General features: G+C 46.0%; 1 protein-coding gene across 2 annotated transcripts in view; it reads left to right on the forward strand.

Annotated features, from left to right (window-relative positions):
* The window catches only part of Sema6d (semaphorin 6D), a 56,951-nt gene extending 43,889 nt beyond the window's left edge, over positions 1-13,062 (forward strand). The window contains exons 2-19 of one of the 2 annotated variants that reach the window (XM_032904107.1): positions 733-894; positions 1,296-1,407; positions 1,969-2,029; positions 2,150-2,212; positions 2,317-2,418; positions 2,651-2,741; positions 3,193-3,312; positions 4,021-4,109; positions 4,829-5,046; positions 5,165-5,296; positions 5,606-5,761; positions 5,847-6,020; positions 6,748-6,888; positions 6,986-7,063; positions 7,422-7,522; positions 7,886-7,942; positions 9,385-9,552; positions 11,201-13,062. In XM_032904107.1, coding sequence (XP_032759998.1) covers positions 786-894; positions 1,296-1,407; positions 1,969-2,029; positions 2,150-2,212; positions 2,317-2,418; positions 2,651-2,741; positions 3,193-3,312; positions 4,021-4,109; positions 4,829-5,046; positions 5,165-5,296; positions 5,606-5,761; positions 5,847-6,020; positions 6,748-6,888; positions 6,986-7,063; positions 7,422-7,522; positions 7,886-7,942; positions 9,385-9,552; positions 11,201-12,489 — 3,261 coding nt within the window. In that variant the 5' untranslated portion in view covers positions 733-785 and the 3' untranslated portion in view covers positions 12,490-13,062. Of the gene's footprint in view, positions 1-732; positions 895-1,295; positions 1,408-1,968; positions 2,030-2,149; positions 2,213-2,316; positions 2,419-2,650; positions 2,742-3,192; positions 3,313-4,020; positions 4,110-4,828; positions 5,047-5,164; positions 5,297-5,605; positions 5,762-5,846; positions 6,021-6,747; positions 6,889-6,985; positions 7,064-7,421; positions 7,523-7,885; positions 7,943-9,384; positions 9,553-11,200 lie in introns of those variants that run through there. The other variant, XM_032904108.1, reaches the window with a different exon arrangement.
* Positions 13,063-14,692: the final 1,630 nt, after the last annotated feature.

Below are 14,692 nucleotides of genomic sequence, written 5' to 3' on the forward strand. Positions count from 1 at the left end.
GGCAGTGTACCTAGGGTATTGGCTTGGGTCTGAATGGTTTTATGTTAGAATCTAGGTGTCCCTAGAGGCTGGGTACCAGCTGGCCTACTCTGTCACTCTCTGCTTTACTGATTGGATTTCCACGGAATCGTCTTATTTCTTTTCAATCCCTTTCATCCTAATACAAGGTCACTGACCTCTTTGTCTACATTGGCCTTCAAAACACCCAATTCGGAAGATAGTTCTGTGACTTGGGCGATGCCAGACCTGCAGCTGGTTCTAGATGCCAGATCCTCTGTGGTAGCAGTGGTTGAGGACAAGGTCGTCAGCCCTGGCTCTTGGGCCTTTCCTGAGAGGAGGAAACACGTTGTATCTATGTGTTTCAGGACTGGGGGAAGGGATGCAGATTGGAGTTTAATTAAAATTCTGATCCCTCCTTTGCCCACTTCCTTGCCAAGTCAGCAGCCAACACTTCTGTTTGGGGTTCTGGTGATTTTGCTAGGATGACACAGAGTTGCCTCCAGAATTCTGGCAAATGTGCTCAAAGCATCAATATGCTCACCAGGTGCTTCAGGGAGGCCTGGCTCGGCGCTGCCTTTTGTCTGTTCTTGGAGATAACCTGTCTACCACTGCCGGGTCTCTTGATGAATACGGAGCTGTAGAAAGAGGTGGGCAAAAATTTGAACTGGCTACGAACCAGAACCCAGTTTCACCACAACATAAAGGTCTTTCCATGATGCTTTTGTCTTCCAGGAAGCTAAGTGGGACTTCTGAGAGGGGGAGCTCAGATACCTTCTCGGCCAACCATGAGGTTCTTTCTGCTTTGGTTCTGCGTGCTGTTCCTTCTGGTCTCCAGGTTACGGGCAGTCAGCTTCCCCGAGGACGATGAGCCCCTTAACACGGTTGACTATCACTGTAAGTCACCCAAAGCCATTTCCTGCTTACAAAGGAAGCCTTTCATTTGTCTTTTCCTGTGGCTATTCATTTTCAGCACCAGAGACAAATTTTAAAATGTCTTTACGTTGTTTTGCACATTAAATCATCCTAGTCTTTCCCTCGGCTGTGCGGAAACTGAGCCAGTTCTGTTGGGCGCCATCCTGCAGCAGCCCAGGCGTAGGGATTATACATTTTCAGTAAAAACAGAAAAGACCATTCGCTGACAGTTCTCCATCTCTTACTAATTTATATTCAAGACCTTAAGAGAGGAATTTAGTTAAAACCCTTCCTACAAGTACTATATACAGCTAATCAATGCTGTCTATTGATTCTTCAGCTCCGTAATCCTGACTGATGGGTTAGCCCATTTTCACTTGCAGATTCAAGGCAATATCCGGTTTTTAGAGGACGCCCTTCAGGCAACGAATCGCAGCATAGGCTGGACTTTCAGCTGATGTTGAAAATTCGAGACACACTTTATATTGCTGGCAGGTAATTTTCCTTTCGTTGGTTTATTAGATTAAAATTCTTTTCTCTTGTGGTGCTTGCATTAATGTGTCTAGTTCATGAAAAACTAATATGAGATTGTGATCAAACCCTGCAAGTAGCCAAAAATGCTCTCATGGAGAGCATGCTGGGTACCAGGATGGAAGGCAGAGTTAAAGCCTTCAGTGACACATCCAGAAATCATGCGTTGTTATTTTGTCCCAGAGCAGCAGGGGGGTGAGGGGGTGGGGTGGGGTCATTCTCGATTCTCTCCTAACGTAGAATTTTCAGGCAAATATTAGAAATATGCCTGTGTTTATGCCCAGTCAGTTTGCCCCCAAGCAAAGAGAAAGGCTGGAGAGAAAGGCTGCACTTGCCCTGGCTGCAGCAATGCACCAGAAGCATCTTGCTAATGAGGAAGTGCCCTGTTGACTTTTTGTTCAAGTCACAGAGACGCCAGACGATCTTCAAAACACAGCCACGGCAGATCTGTAGGGATGAAATAAGAAACAGCGTATAGCACTGATGTGTTCACAGGATATGACTGAACTGCCTTGTCTCCCACAGGGATCAAGTCTATACAGTGAACTTAAATGACATCCCCCAAACAGAGGTGATCCCGAGCAAGGTGAGCAGCTAGACACAGAGGGCGAGTGCGCCCACACTCCCCTGAGCTTCAGTCATGCCCGCCCCCCACTCAGAGTGCATCCGGTTAACACTGAGCTTTGATTTTACTTGATTAATCTAGAAGCTGACATGGAGGTCCAGACAGCAGGATCGAGAAAACTGTGCTATGAAAGGCAAGCATAAAGTGAGTGCAGTGGACGGGGGCCTGCGCAGTCCCTCTCGGTGGCCTCGCCACCGTGACATCACCGTAGGAGATGTCTGACCGACCTGTAATTATTTTTACTTTAGGATGAATGTCACAACTTCATCAAAGTCTTTGTCCCAAGAAATGATGAGATGGTTTTTGTCTGTGGCACCAACGCTTTCAACCCGATGTGCAGATACTATAGGGTAAGTGTGTTTTACATGATGATACTTTTTTCTCCTCAACTAAAATTTCTTTCACTGGTATGCTGTTAGAGTTGAACCTTCCCCTCTGTAACCCATAGATTTGTCTTATCTCTGTTATGAGAGAATACGAAACAGAATCCCTCAAATAGAATTTCAATATAAATAAAGCAATATTGCCTCCAAACAAGTACATTGAACAGATGTGACACAAGCTATTTTTTTCCTCTTGCAGTTGAGTACCTTAGAGTATGATGGGGAAGAAATTAGTGGCCTGGCACGGTGCCCGTTTGATGCCCGACAAACCAATGTTGCCCTCTTTGCTGGTAAGAAGCTACAGTGTGTATTGAATATCGCTGATAAATGACATTGACGGTGCAAAGGGAATTTAAAGGAAGACAAAAGCTCACGTCTTGGATATATACTTTGACACAAGCATTTCAAAGGGCAAAACCTAGGAACAAATTATTAAGAAGAATGGGTGAAAAAACAAAAAACAAACAGGTGTATCTCAGTGACTGGTATATGTATTCTTACACGTGGCTCTGTCATTAATTAAGTCTCTGACCCTCAATGCATTGCTTAATTTTTGGTGCTTAGATCCCTCACCTGTAAAATTAGGTAATATCATAGGACAGCCAGTTAGAGGTTGAGGATGAGCGCCAGTGTAGTTTATTGCATAGCTAATGTTGCCAGGTGAAACACTGCAGACGGTAGCCGTGCTAATACTCCATAGGTAATCATGGTTATTTTACCAAATTACAACTTTGGTTTCAGATGGGAAACTCTATTCTGCCACAGTGGCTGATTTCCTGGCCAGTGATGCTGTCATTTACAGAAGCATGGGTGATGGATCGGCCCTCCGCACAATAAAATACGACTCCAAATGGATCAAAGGTACCTAAAGGAGCATTGCCACGGTGTTGGGGGGTGGGGGAGGCGTGGTTAGAAAGGCTTCTGTGGGAGCAGCAGCCAAGGCCAACAGGAAGTTCAGAGCATAACTTCGCTCATCTCGGAAAAGCACATGGTGTTTTGCTTATTAAACACGACATTGGCGGGCAACGAACAGACTTGTAGATGTGTCAGGGAGTAAGTCCATCCAGGCAGTTATGCAAGTGGCCAAAGCAAAAGCAAACAACTTGTCTTCGTGTGTCCAGTTGTCTAACTCCAAGTGCTTACAGCAGTACCTCCCATACCACAATGCTACCGTCCCGTACATGGCGCCTCCTTTTGGGGCTTTATTAGTGAGACTCGATGAGCTCATATTTATAGAGTCATCTTGCTCATTAAATTCTGAAAATCAAGGGTTTTTTTTTAAATTCTCAATACGAGATTTTCTTCCCTAGTTAAATAGGTTAATGAATAAATCTGTTGAAACAAAGACCTTTGCTGCAGCTCAGTTCCCCGCAGGCCTTTTTTTTTTCTTTCTTTTTTTGCAGTCCATTAGCTGACTTGAAAGACTCAGGCTCTTGAAGCTTGAACACACCCATATCGGGACTCCTTACAATCGTGCTCCAAGTGTAGTTATGCAACAGAGCTGGCAGTTGGGGTCTTACACTAATTGAATCATCCTTTATGAGTGGTTTGTTTTCAATCTCCTTTCAGAACCACACTTTCTTCATGCCATAGAATATGGAAACTACGTCTATTTCTTCTTCAGAGAAATCGCCGTGGAACATAATAACTTAGGCAAGGCAAGTATATGTGCTTGATGTGCACTGTGGACTTAAACTGAATGAAATCCCACCCACTTTGGAAGAGTGACAGGTGCTCTCCTGGGCCGGTTCAAAGCGCTCGCTTCGGTGCGTTTAAGGACGAGTCAGGGAACTGGGTTGCTGATGGTACAGCTAACTGCTGGGAAACACCTCGCAATGCCCAGAGTGGGAACAGCTGCCCCCTCAGGCTTTCAAAAGCTTTCATATTTTTATTTCTATCACCATAGAAAGTGGAGGCCTTTTTTCCTCTTTAGAAAGCCATTGATGGTCTCATCCTTTCCAGTGTCAAAGGCAGAATGGAAAATGGGAACCCCTGTTCAATTCGGAGTGTTTCTGTGAAAGCCCATGTGCTCCTTAAGTACTGTCGACTCTTCTACGACCACATTCAGGAACTGTGCATTTTATTAGTCATATGAGGAGCAGTAGACGAAGTCAGAGGCAGAAGCACTGGCGTGGTTTTCACTCAGCCAGGAAGACAGATAGCTCAGGTCTCAGGGAGCGTGTTTGGCAGAGTGAGGAAAACTCTTCCCTCGTTCTTACAGCTTGGCAGTACAAGGAGGAGGCGGCTTGTTCCCCGAGCCAGACATCTCTTTTCCTTTGTTTCCTTTGGTTTCTGTGTGTGTCCCTTCCCTGAGTGGCAGCATTTTGCTCCCCCTCTGTGCTCACAGTCTCATGGCTCGGTTCTTGTCTCTGTGCAGGCTGTGTACTCCCGAGTGGCCCGCATTTGTAAAAACGACATGGGTGGCTCACAGCGGGTCCTGGAGAAACACTGGACTTCCTTCCTGAAGGCTCGGCTTAACTGCTCGGTCCCTGGAGATTCCTTTTTCTACTTCGATGTTCTGCAGTCCATCACAGACATCATCCAAATCAATGGCATCCCCACCGTGATCGGGGTCTTCACCACGCAGCTCAACAGGTGGGGACAAGCAGAACCCGAGTCCCCCCCACCCCACGGAGGCTCTGTGTTCCCCGTGGGAACTGGGCACGGCCCCCACTGTCATCCTCGTCCTCATGGTTTTCTTCTCCCTTTTCAGCATTCCTGGCTCTGCAGTCTGTGCCTTTAGCATGGACGACATTGAGAAAGTGTTCAAAGGGAGGTTCAAAGAACAGAAAACCCCAGACTCTGTTTGGACAGCAGTTCCTGAAGACAAAGTACCAAAACCAAGGTAAAGAAAAGACATGAAGGTGTTGGTACTGAACAGCCTCCCTCCCACCAAGAACACTGGAACCATCTTCTATCTGTCTGTCCTCCACCCCAGCAGGCCATTCCTCTGAGGCAGGCCTCACAACGCCAATAAATGTTATCCCTGTGCATGTGGCTGTGCAAAAGCCCATGGGATTCTGGGAAATGGCATCACTCCTCTTGTTTTTCAGTCCCTATTTCCTCTCTCGACCTCTTCTCTGCAGAATGTGTGCTCACTCCTTAAATCCAGTATGTGAGGGAGAACAAGCAAAGGTTTCTGTTTCCTTTTCAGGCCTGGCTGTTGTGCCAAACATGGCCTCGCGGAAGCTTACAGAACGTCCATCGACTTTCCAGACGATACCCTGTCTTTCATCAAGTCCCACCCGCTGATGGACTCCGCTGTCCCACCCATTGCTGATGAGCCCTGGTTCACAAAGACGCGGGTCAGGTGAGACAAGAGGCCAGTCTACTCCCACCCATTTCTCTTCCACAGGTCTCCTGATCGGACTGACCTGCCTCTTTTCCTGCTCTAGGTACAGGCTGACAGCCATCGAAGTGGACCGTTCGGCAGGGCCGTACCAAAACTACACAGTCATCTTTGTTGGCTCTGAGGCCGGCGTGGTGCTTAAAGTTTTGGCAAAGACCAGTCCTTTCTCTTTGAACGACAGCGTATTACTCGAAGAGATTGAAGCTTATAACCCAGCCAAGTAAGTATGTTTTGGGAGAACGCTCTTTAGCCCTGCTCAAAAAGATGATGGGTGTCTAGTTTATCTGGCCATTTTCCTTTCAGACTCCTGAATTAGCGGTGTTTTTTTACACGTTCCATTTGGGTTTTATTTCTTCGTTTATTATTTACCTCCCCCATGGAAGTGCTTTTCAGGATTGTTTGTTTTCCTGAGCCCACTGGGGCCAGGAGGGCGAACAGCTGATGAGTTTAAAAATAAGGCACCCTCTTTCCTTTCTCACCTGTGAAGACGAGAACATTTCAGCACCGTCTTACCTTGCAGATCTATTTTGGGATGCTGCATGTGGCACGGTTGGTCGTAAGCATGCGCACAGAGAATATTCTCGGAGTTCAGCGAGAGAGTGTGGACGGTTAAAACACATAAGGAGTGAGCGAGGGACGTTGAATACAGGAGACACCCAGAGTCCTCTAGCGTGGGAGGATTTAAATGCGTTAGAATGCCATCCTCCTCCTCTCCTAGAGTCGAACCAGTCCTTCACAGCCGCAACCCCATTCGAAAGCAATTTTTTTTTAAAGACCCTTTGTCCAGCTGGAAATGTAACCAGCTACACAAAACCATAGCGCTATATCCCACAATTACTATTTCTCAAATTATAATTTGTTTTGGTTGAGCCGCCAAATTGCGCCTCTTACGCCGTTGGTGCAGGCTTGACTTCAGTGTCTGTCTTCAAACTGTAACCACCAAATAGGTGCAGCGCCGAGAGTGAGGAGGACAGGAAGGTCGTCTCGTTACAGCTGGACAGGGATCACCATGCTTTATACGTGGCCTTCTCCAGCTGCGTGGTCCGCATCCCCCTCAGCCGCTGTGAGCGCTATGGCTCCTGTAAAAAGTAAGCTTCCGGTTCCTTATTCGCTCCTGCTCCCAGGGTGGCGTATCCTAGGCTGAGGAGGAAAATCTGCATCACGGTTTGTTTGCTCTTTCGGCAGGTCTTGCATTGCATCACGCGACCCGTACTGTGGTTGGTTAAGCCAGGGAGTGTGTGAGAGAGTGACCTTAGGGATGCTGTAAGTACACGAACCGAACCACCTAGCCATTTTCTCTCAGGGTATCAACAGCTTAAACATATTAAATTCCCAGCTGTACTGCTCTTCCTTTCCTTCCTTTCTTATTCTGGCATGGGGGAAGTTTTTAAAAAGAAGATCTAAAATTTGAGAGGGAAGTGAGGTTTAGGTACAGCCACCCTCAAGGGCACTAGGTTGTGAAGAGAGAACATCTTATTCTCTTAGGCACCCTAGCTAACCTAACGAGTAACTCCGTTGGCAAGTCTGTTGAATCGTTCGCGCGCTCGCTCTCTCTGCTTACTCTCACTAACCAGTCTGTGTTCTCGGCTCTGTCCTGGTTGTCCCTTGTGTCCCTATGAAGGCTGTTAACCGAAGACTTCTTTGCTTTCCATAACCACAGCGCTGGAGGATATGAGCAGGACACCGAGTATGGCAACACGGCCCACCTAGGGGACTGCCACGGTAAGACAGACGCCTCCCTTCCCTCTGGCTGCTGCTCCCTTTGACCACGTTTGCACGCAGACATTGTTTTACCACCAGCCTTTATAATGACCAGGGACACATACCGCCTAGCATTTAACTTAAAACTTCGCAAAAGCTGAGCTCTTTGGTCATGGGGGTCCATTAGAACAGATTCTGAGTTTTTCTTTTCCTTCGCCATTTGCACTTTTGTAAACAATCAATCTAGAGAAAGGTAGTGTAAACCGGTAGCCTTTTAGTTTGTAGTCTTTTCTTTGGACTTCTTTTCTATTACTTGGAGTTCATAAACTTTTTTGCTTCTTTCCGTTACTCTTCACTGATGACTTGTTCCTTTGATCCCTTTAGAAAGTTTGCCTACTTCAACTACACCAGATTACAAAATATTTGGCGGTCCAACATCTGGTTAGTTTTTTTTAATTTTTTTGAATTAACAGTCTTTTCTTTCCTTCGGTTCAGCATTTTCTGCCCCTCTCCCCCCTCCTTTTGCGCAGTTTGGCAGCCCTCCATTTTTCTGCTTTGACTCATAACCCTCTGAAGGTCCTGAAGGATGATTTCTTACTCAGCCCCTCCACCCGTGTGTAGCATGGAATGGTTCATCATTGACCAAGGCACATCCTTAAGAAAAGTCAAATGGGTTGACATAGACTGCATTTCAGTTGCACGCCAGCCGCCCAGCTTCCTTCTCTCGACCCTTTGCATTGTGAATGCTCCCTCTGGCCATCTATATGCCATGGATGACAGAATTGCATAATTTCCCCCTTCTCTCCCCACCACAAGGAATGAACAATACGCATTTTCCAAAAATGTGTATTTCTAAGTTTTAAAGATCCCCTTTGAATGTCTTGTGGCAATCCCAGGAATCTCTGGATGTTGTGTTCTCAGTGGTGTGAAAGAACCTAGCTTCAGTTGAATGAAGCTGGATTTTGATGTACAAAGATTACAGTGGGGTCTTCATGCACATCTGTCTGTGTTTGTTTAGAAGTCTCTCTCTGAAACTATTGGATCAGTCTATACTGTATCTAAAAGCATATGCTTACATGTCCATGGAAATCTACTAGGTTAAAGCTCGTAATAGACACAGAAAGGTTCAGTTGCTCTTCCAACCATGCTGTGTCTAGGGTTCACATCAGTTTTATCCCTCAGGGGGGAGAAAAGGATGACCTATCTCATGTGTCCCAACATCCTTATTCAGTGTATAAATACCATTGCTTGTGCATGAGTTACTGCTAACTCTTTGGAAGAAGCTCCCGAGGCATTTTGGAGAACACAGCAAGGTTTGTGCTGCACTGGGGACTGAGGCTGTCAGTGCATTGAGAAACCTACGAATGGACAGGGGCCTTGGGGAAGCAGAGTGGCCTCCTAGGCAGAACAGGGTTATCAGGTCCAAGATCAAGTGTTTACTTGGACCTGACCAGGTATTTTCTAAATGTAATTCCATTATAGCTTCTCCAGGGAAGGAAAGGGTATAAAGACCCCAGCCATTCACAAAGGCCCGCTATATGTTACGCACTACAAATAAGTTAAGCGATTCTAATAGCTAGCTGGAGAGAGCCAGCGTCAGCCGAAGTTGAGGCTTGTGTTACATTTCCACGAGGAGGCTTCAGTAGGAATGTCCACCGTGTGTCTGTTACTTTGGAAATCTGCATAATGTGTCTTCATTGTCAACCTCTAGTTTTTATCCTTTTGCAAGAAAAAGATTCAGTCTCATTCCCTCAAGGGGGCTTTTTGCAAAATTCTAGGACAGGGTTTCTGAGAACATGTACTTGACTTTCAAATGCAAGGAAGCAATCAGGAAAGTCTTCTTGACGCTAGCCATGTTAATGGACATCTGTTTGCCACCACAGACATGGAGGTATCCTCATCTTCTGTTACCACTGTGGCAAGTAGCCCAGAAATTACATCTAAAGTGATTGATACCTGGAGACCTAAACAGACGAGCTCCCGGAAATTTGTAGTTCAAGATGACCCAAACACTTCTGATTTTACTGATACTATATCAGGTATCCCAAAGGGTAAGGCCTGGCCAGGCACTTCATCTCTGACTGCGTGGAAACCTGATCCCTAGCCTGGCTCTCAGAGGTGAAACTGAGTAGAACTGCAGTCCCACTGACCACGGTGACTTTGCTGTCCTGTGGTTTAAGTCTGAGTGCATTCCTGCCCAAGCCGTGGCTCCCGAGACAGCCACTCAGACAATCTAATCTGTAGTGGTTTCGCCTGCAGGTGCTGAGAGCCTGCTGAATATCAGAGGATTTTGAGGGTCACCCTCTCGATGTCCAAGGACAAAAGCTCGCAGATGACAAATACCTGCTACCAAACAGTCTACCTAGGAGGCTGTCTCAGCCCCTTCTTAGCTTCATCTGCAGATGTAATGTGGAAAAGATGTGCAGGGTGACAAGTTGTCCAAACGCCACGAGCGGCCAAGTACAGCATAGCATTTGGCTGTAATGACTACATTTAGCCCACAATAGGTGAAGTTAAAAAGCTGTCTGATCAATTTGCTTGTAAGATTTAATACTCTAGGAAAAAACCTGTCTATGCCTTTGTGTATAAGCTACGGTATCAGGTTTCCAGCCAGTTCTTACGGCACTGCCTTGTCATTTATGATTTGCTTCTGTTGATTTTGTTTTGTTTTGTTTATATTTTCATTGCAAATGATTTTACAATCATTATTTCTGTTTTGATTTCTTCAATAATACCATTTCTTTGTTCTTTTCTCTTCTGGTCCTTCACAATACCATTAAATTCCACAGTCTTGACAACTGATTGAAACCAACTAATATTCAAGGGCCTTATCACTAACTTAATGCCAGAGAACCTTCCCAATCCTTCTGACTCACTTATTCTGGGAGAGCCATGTGTTTAGCATGTAGCAGACTTGAATACCTCTTTGCCTAACATGTCTCTAATTGATTGTTAGATGTCTGTGGTTGCATTAAAATTTCCAATAATTACAAACTAACTCACTCTTCACTTTCTAGGTCTAACCTAAGTATTTCTCAAACGCCTCCAGATAATTTAAGGATAGTCTTAAACTAATATGTAGCTCATTACTTTCTTACGCTGTCCAGTTTTCTTACATAAGTAGACACTTCATGGGTATTTCATTCCAAGATGAAATTTCAAAACAGAACGTGAAAACCAACGCACAGGCGCATACTCGAACTTAACATTGACCAAGTACTCTCTTTTAGTTCGTGACCAGTTACGTCTATGTCCTAGTTAACACAACTGTATTAGCATAGCAATTGGACGTGATGTGTGTTTCTGTTAATTCGGACGTTTCCTTAACCCCAGCAGCAACTCTTTAATCCCAGTTTAAGAATTAAGTGAGCCTCCTAAGGTACACGTTGTTTTCTGAGCTGTTCTAACTCTGCTTTTTAGATAGAAACTCTTAAAATCCCTAACAACTGCTTGAGAAACTGGGTGAAAGGAGAGAGAAGTATATACCAAGGACTTGGAGGGTGGGGTGGGCAAACATATATGTTTCTGGAAATTTTATTGTGAATTCAGAGGGTGGGATACTGTGAAAGTTTGGTATGTACTCGCTCCTGTAAGCTAGGCATGTGGGAAGTTAGAAGGAAGTGTTGACGCAGTATTAGCCGTTCTATAGTTCATGTTGTTAAGAGCACTTCGTTCAAAGACTTTGCATGTGTGTTGCAGGTGTACGGTGGGAAGTCCAGTCTGGAGATTCCAACCAGATGGTCCACATGAATGTCCTCATCACCTGCGTGTTTGCAGCTTTTGTCTTGGGCGCGTTCATCGCAGGAGTGGCTGTGTACTGCTATCGCGACATGTTTGTTCGGAAGAACAGAAAGATCCATAAAGATGCAGAATCGGCCCAGTCGTGCACAGACTCCAGTGGAAGCTTTGCCAAGCTGAATGGTCTCTTTGACAGCCCCGTCAAGGAGTACCAGCAGAACATCGATTCGCCCAAACTCTACAGCAACCTGCTGACCAGTCGGAAGGAGCTGCCTCCCAACACGGATCCAAAGTCCATGGCCATGGACCATCGGGGCCAGCCTCCAGAGCTGGCTGCTCTCCCCACGCCAGAGTCCACCCCTGTACTCCACCAGAAGACCCTGCAGGCCATGAAGAGCCACTCCGATAAGGCCCACGGCCATGGTGCTTCAAGGAAGGAACACCCCCAGTTTTTTCCTTCTAGTCCTCCACCCCATTCCCCGTTAAGTCACGGGCATATTCCCAGTGCCATCGTTCTTCCAAACGCCACTCATGACTACAACACATCCTTCTCAAACTCTAACGCTCACAAAGCCGAAAAGAAGCTTCAGAACGTTGATCACCCTCTCACAAAGTCATCCAGTAAGAGGGAACACCGGCGCTCTGTGGACTCCAGAAACACCCTCAATGATCTCTTGAAGCATCTCAATGACCCGAACAGTAACGCCAAAGCCATCATGGGAGAAATCCACATGGCCCATCAGACCCTCATGCTGGACCCAGTGGGACCAATGTCTGAGGTCCCACCCAAGGTTCCTAACCGGGAGGCATCCCTATACTCCCCCCCCTCAACACTCCCCAGAAACAGTCCAACCAAGAGAGTAGATGTCCCCTCCACTCCTGGGGTCCCAATGACTTCTCTGGAAAGACAAAGGGGTTATCACAAAAACTCCTCCCAGAGGCACTCTATATCTGCCGTGCCTAAAAACTTAAACTCACCAAACGGTGTTTTGTTATCTAGACAGCCGAGTATGAACCGTGGAGGATATATGCCCACCCCAACAGGGGCGAAGGTAGACTATATTCAGGGGACACCAGTGAGTGTCCATCTGCAGCCCTCCCTCTCCAGACAGAGCAGCTACACCAGTAATGGTACCCTACCCAGGACGGGACTAAAGAGGACACCATCCTTAAAACCTGATGTGCCACCAAAGCCTTCCTTTGTTCCTCAAACCACATCTGTCAGACCACTGAACAAATACACTTACTAGGCCTCAAGTGTGCTATTCCTGTGTGGCTTTATCCTGTCCCTGCTGTTTCGAGGAAGCTGTGAGGGTACCTTAAGACGAGATACCTGCTTGTGTTTTAAGAGAAACAAGTCGCCAAAGAAACTCTGTGACTTTGGTAACACCAGAACTTGCCACATGTAGCTACTACAGCAAGGCTTCTGTGTACTTGCGGGAAGCGAAGGGAGGTCCTGCTCATTCCACGTCTTTCGTTTGAAGCCGAAGGGCTGTGTAGCCCGGAAGGGCTCCCTTCGCCAGTGTGAAGGAGCTGACACAGTGCTCAGAAGACCTGAGCCAACACTTGAAATGGGTTCAGTGTAGACTGCCGTTCGGCGTGGTCTTCCCATTAAATGTGAACATTTCAATATGTATGCATTCACCTTGCCTCTTGCACAAATGTCAAAATGGAAAGATGGGAATGTCTCAGAACAAAACGAGCTTGGAGATTGCCAAGCAGTTTGCTGAAAATTCAATCTTTAGCCCAAACTGTAGCATTTTTTTTTTTCTGAGTGTGGCACTGTTTTTTTTTTTTAATGCCACCAACAAACTGTTAAGAGGTGTGTGTGTGTGTGTGTGTGTGTGTGTGTGTGTGTGTGTGTGTGAGAGAGAGAGAGAGAGAGAGAGAGAGAGAGAGAGAGAGAGAGAGAGATTGATTTAGGTGCCCATAGCATCTTTTCTACTTTGGAGTGGTTTACAGTAAGCATGGCTGAACAAGAACTAAAGTCCTCCCACACCAGTCCATTGAGTTTGGCTCCCTTAAGAAATAGTCAAGGCTTCTTTGACTGTCAAGTGATTAACATAACCTACGTGGTACCCAATGTCAGAACATTTAAGCGTTCTAAGTAATTTTGTGCTGCTATCCATCAGAACGTCTATTCCAGTCTTGCCAGCTTAAGAAGTTAGAGGAATGAAGAGGTATCCTTGATGTATCTACCAGTATTCAGTAGTAACATTTACCTGTCCACTGTGAATTAAAGCCTGAGGCACGCTACTCAACCTTGGACACACTTAGAAGCATTTATTTTGATTGTGTTATTTTATTTTCCATATAGAAAAACTTTTCCTCTCTTAAATCCTCTTACCCCTAACCCCCAAGGGGCAAGAGAAAGCCAAAACTAGGACAAAAGAAAGAGACAGATAGCAAAGACAGACAATTGGCTTAGCATGGAGGGTCTATAAAGCTCTCCGTGGTCCTGTCCTCCCTCTGTGTTGTGTTCTGTGAGGATTTTCTCCTGAGTCATGCAGGCAATGACAGTGAACTGTAAATACCACATGTGAGTTTACCTGGATCTGTGCATTTTGTGCCTTATTCACGAGAGTGGTAGAAGTCCCGCGGTTTGCTGAGTGTTTCCGCTACAGAGCGTCATTTCCCATGTGCCACTTGTAAGTGTTTTGTAGCCAGCACCTGAAGATTTCTTAGTCATAAAGCAACCTAGAGCGACTTGTTGTTGAACAACGCCGCCCCCCTCCCTCCGGGATCAGAAGCAGCACCCACCCTTTGCCATGACAAACATTCCACCCCTGCTGTTCTGATAATGTGAAGTCAGATGAGGGTTCCCAGGGAACGTGGCACCTGTGGAAACCATGTCTAGAGTCATTTCTATGTAGCTTGGCAGAGCCCACTGACGGCTGAAGATGTGTTACCTACTGATAGCTTTGGTGAACTCACTGCTCGTCCACCCAGTCATTTACCCAACCTAATCTAGCAATTTCCACAGCCAAGGAAGGCTCCTGACCCAATCGGGCAAAGTCCAGGCGATATCTTGGGACAGTGACGACGGTATGCATTACCTGGGGGAGGACGGGGTACAAAACACCAGATCATTTTTATACAGGATGTAGAATACTGATGCAGTTGATCTTTTCCTTCAAGAACATGCTTTTCTATTGGGAAAAAAAATGATTCCCTGTGATCTCTTGTAAGCTCTAAAGCTGAAACACTTCAGCTTTGCAACTAAAAATATTACAGTTTAATAATCAATTAAACCAACCCACAATAAGCACTACACACCTGCCACCAACCACCTTGTTCGCATTCTCCTTACCAATATTAATCCCAGCGTGGTAACTCTGTGTGACCGCCCCTCCCCCGATAACATTTTGTAACATTGTGCTGCCTTAGAGTTTGTACTGTGAGTTCTATCAGTATTTATGTTGAAATTTCTAACATGGATTCTAGTCTCTATTC

The sequence above is a fragment of the Rattus rattus genome, chromosome 5 (assembly GCF_011064425.1).
Source record: "Rattus rattus isolate New Zealand chromosome 5, Rrattus_CSIRO_v1, whole genome shotgun sequence".
NCBI classification, from domain to species: Eukaryota; Metazoa; Chordata; class Mammalia; order Rodentia; family Muridae; genus Rattus; species Rattus rattus.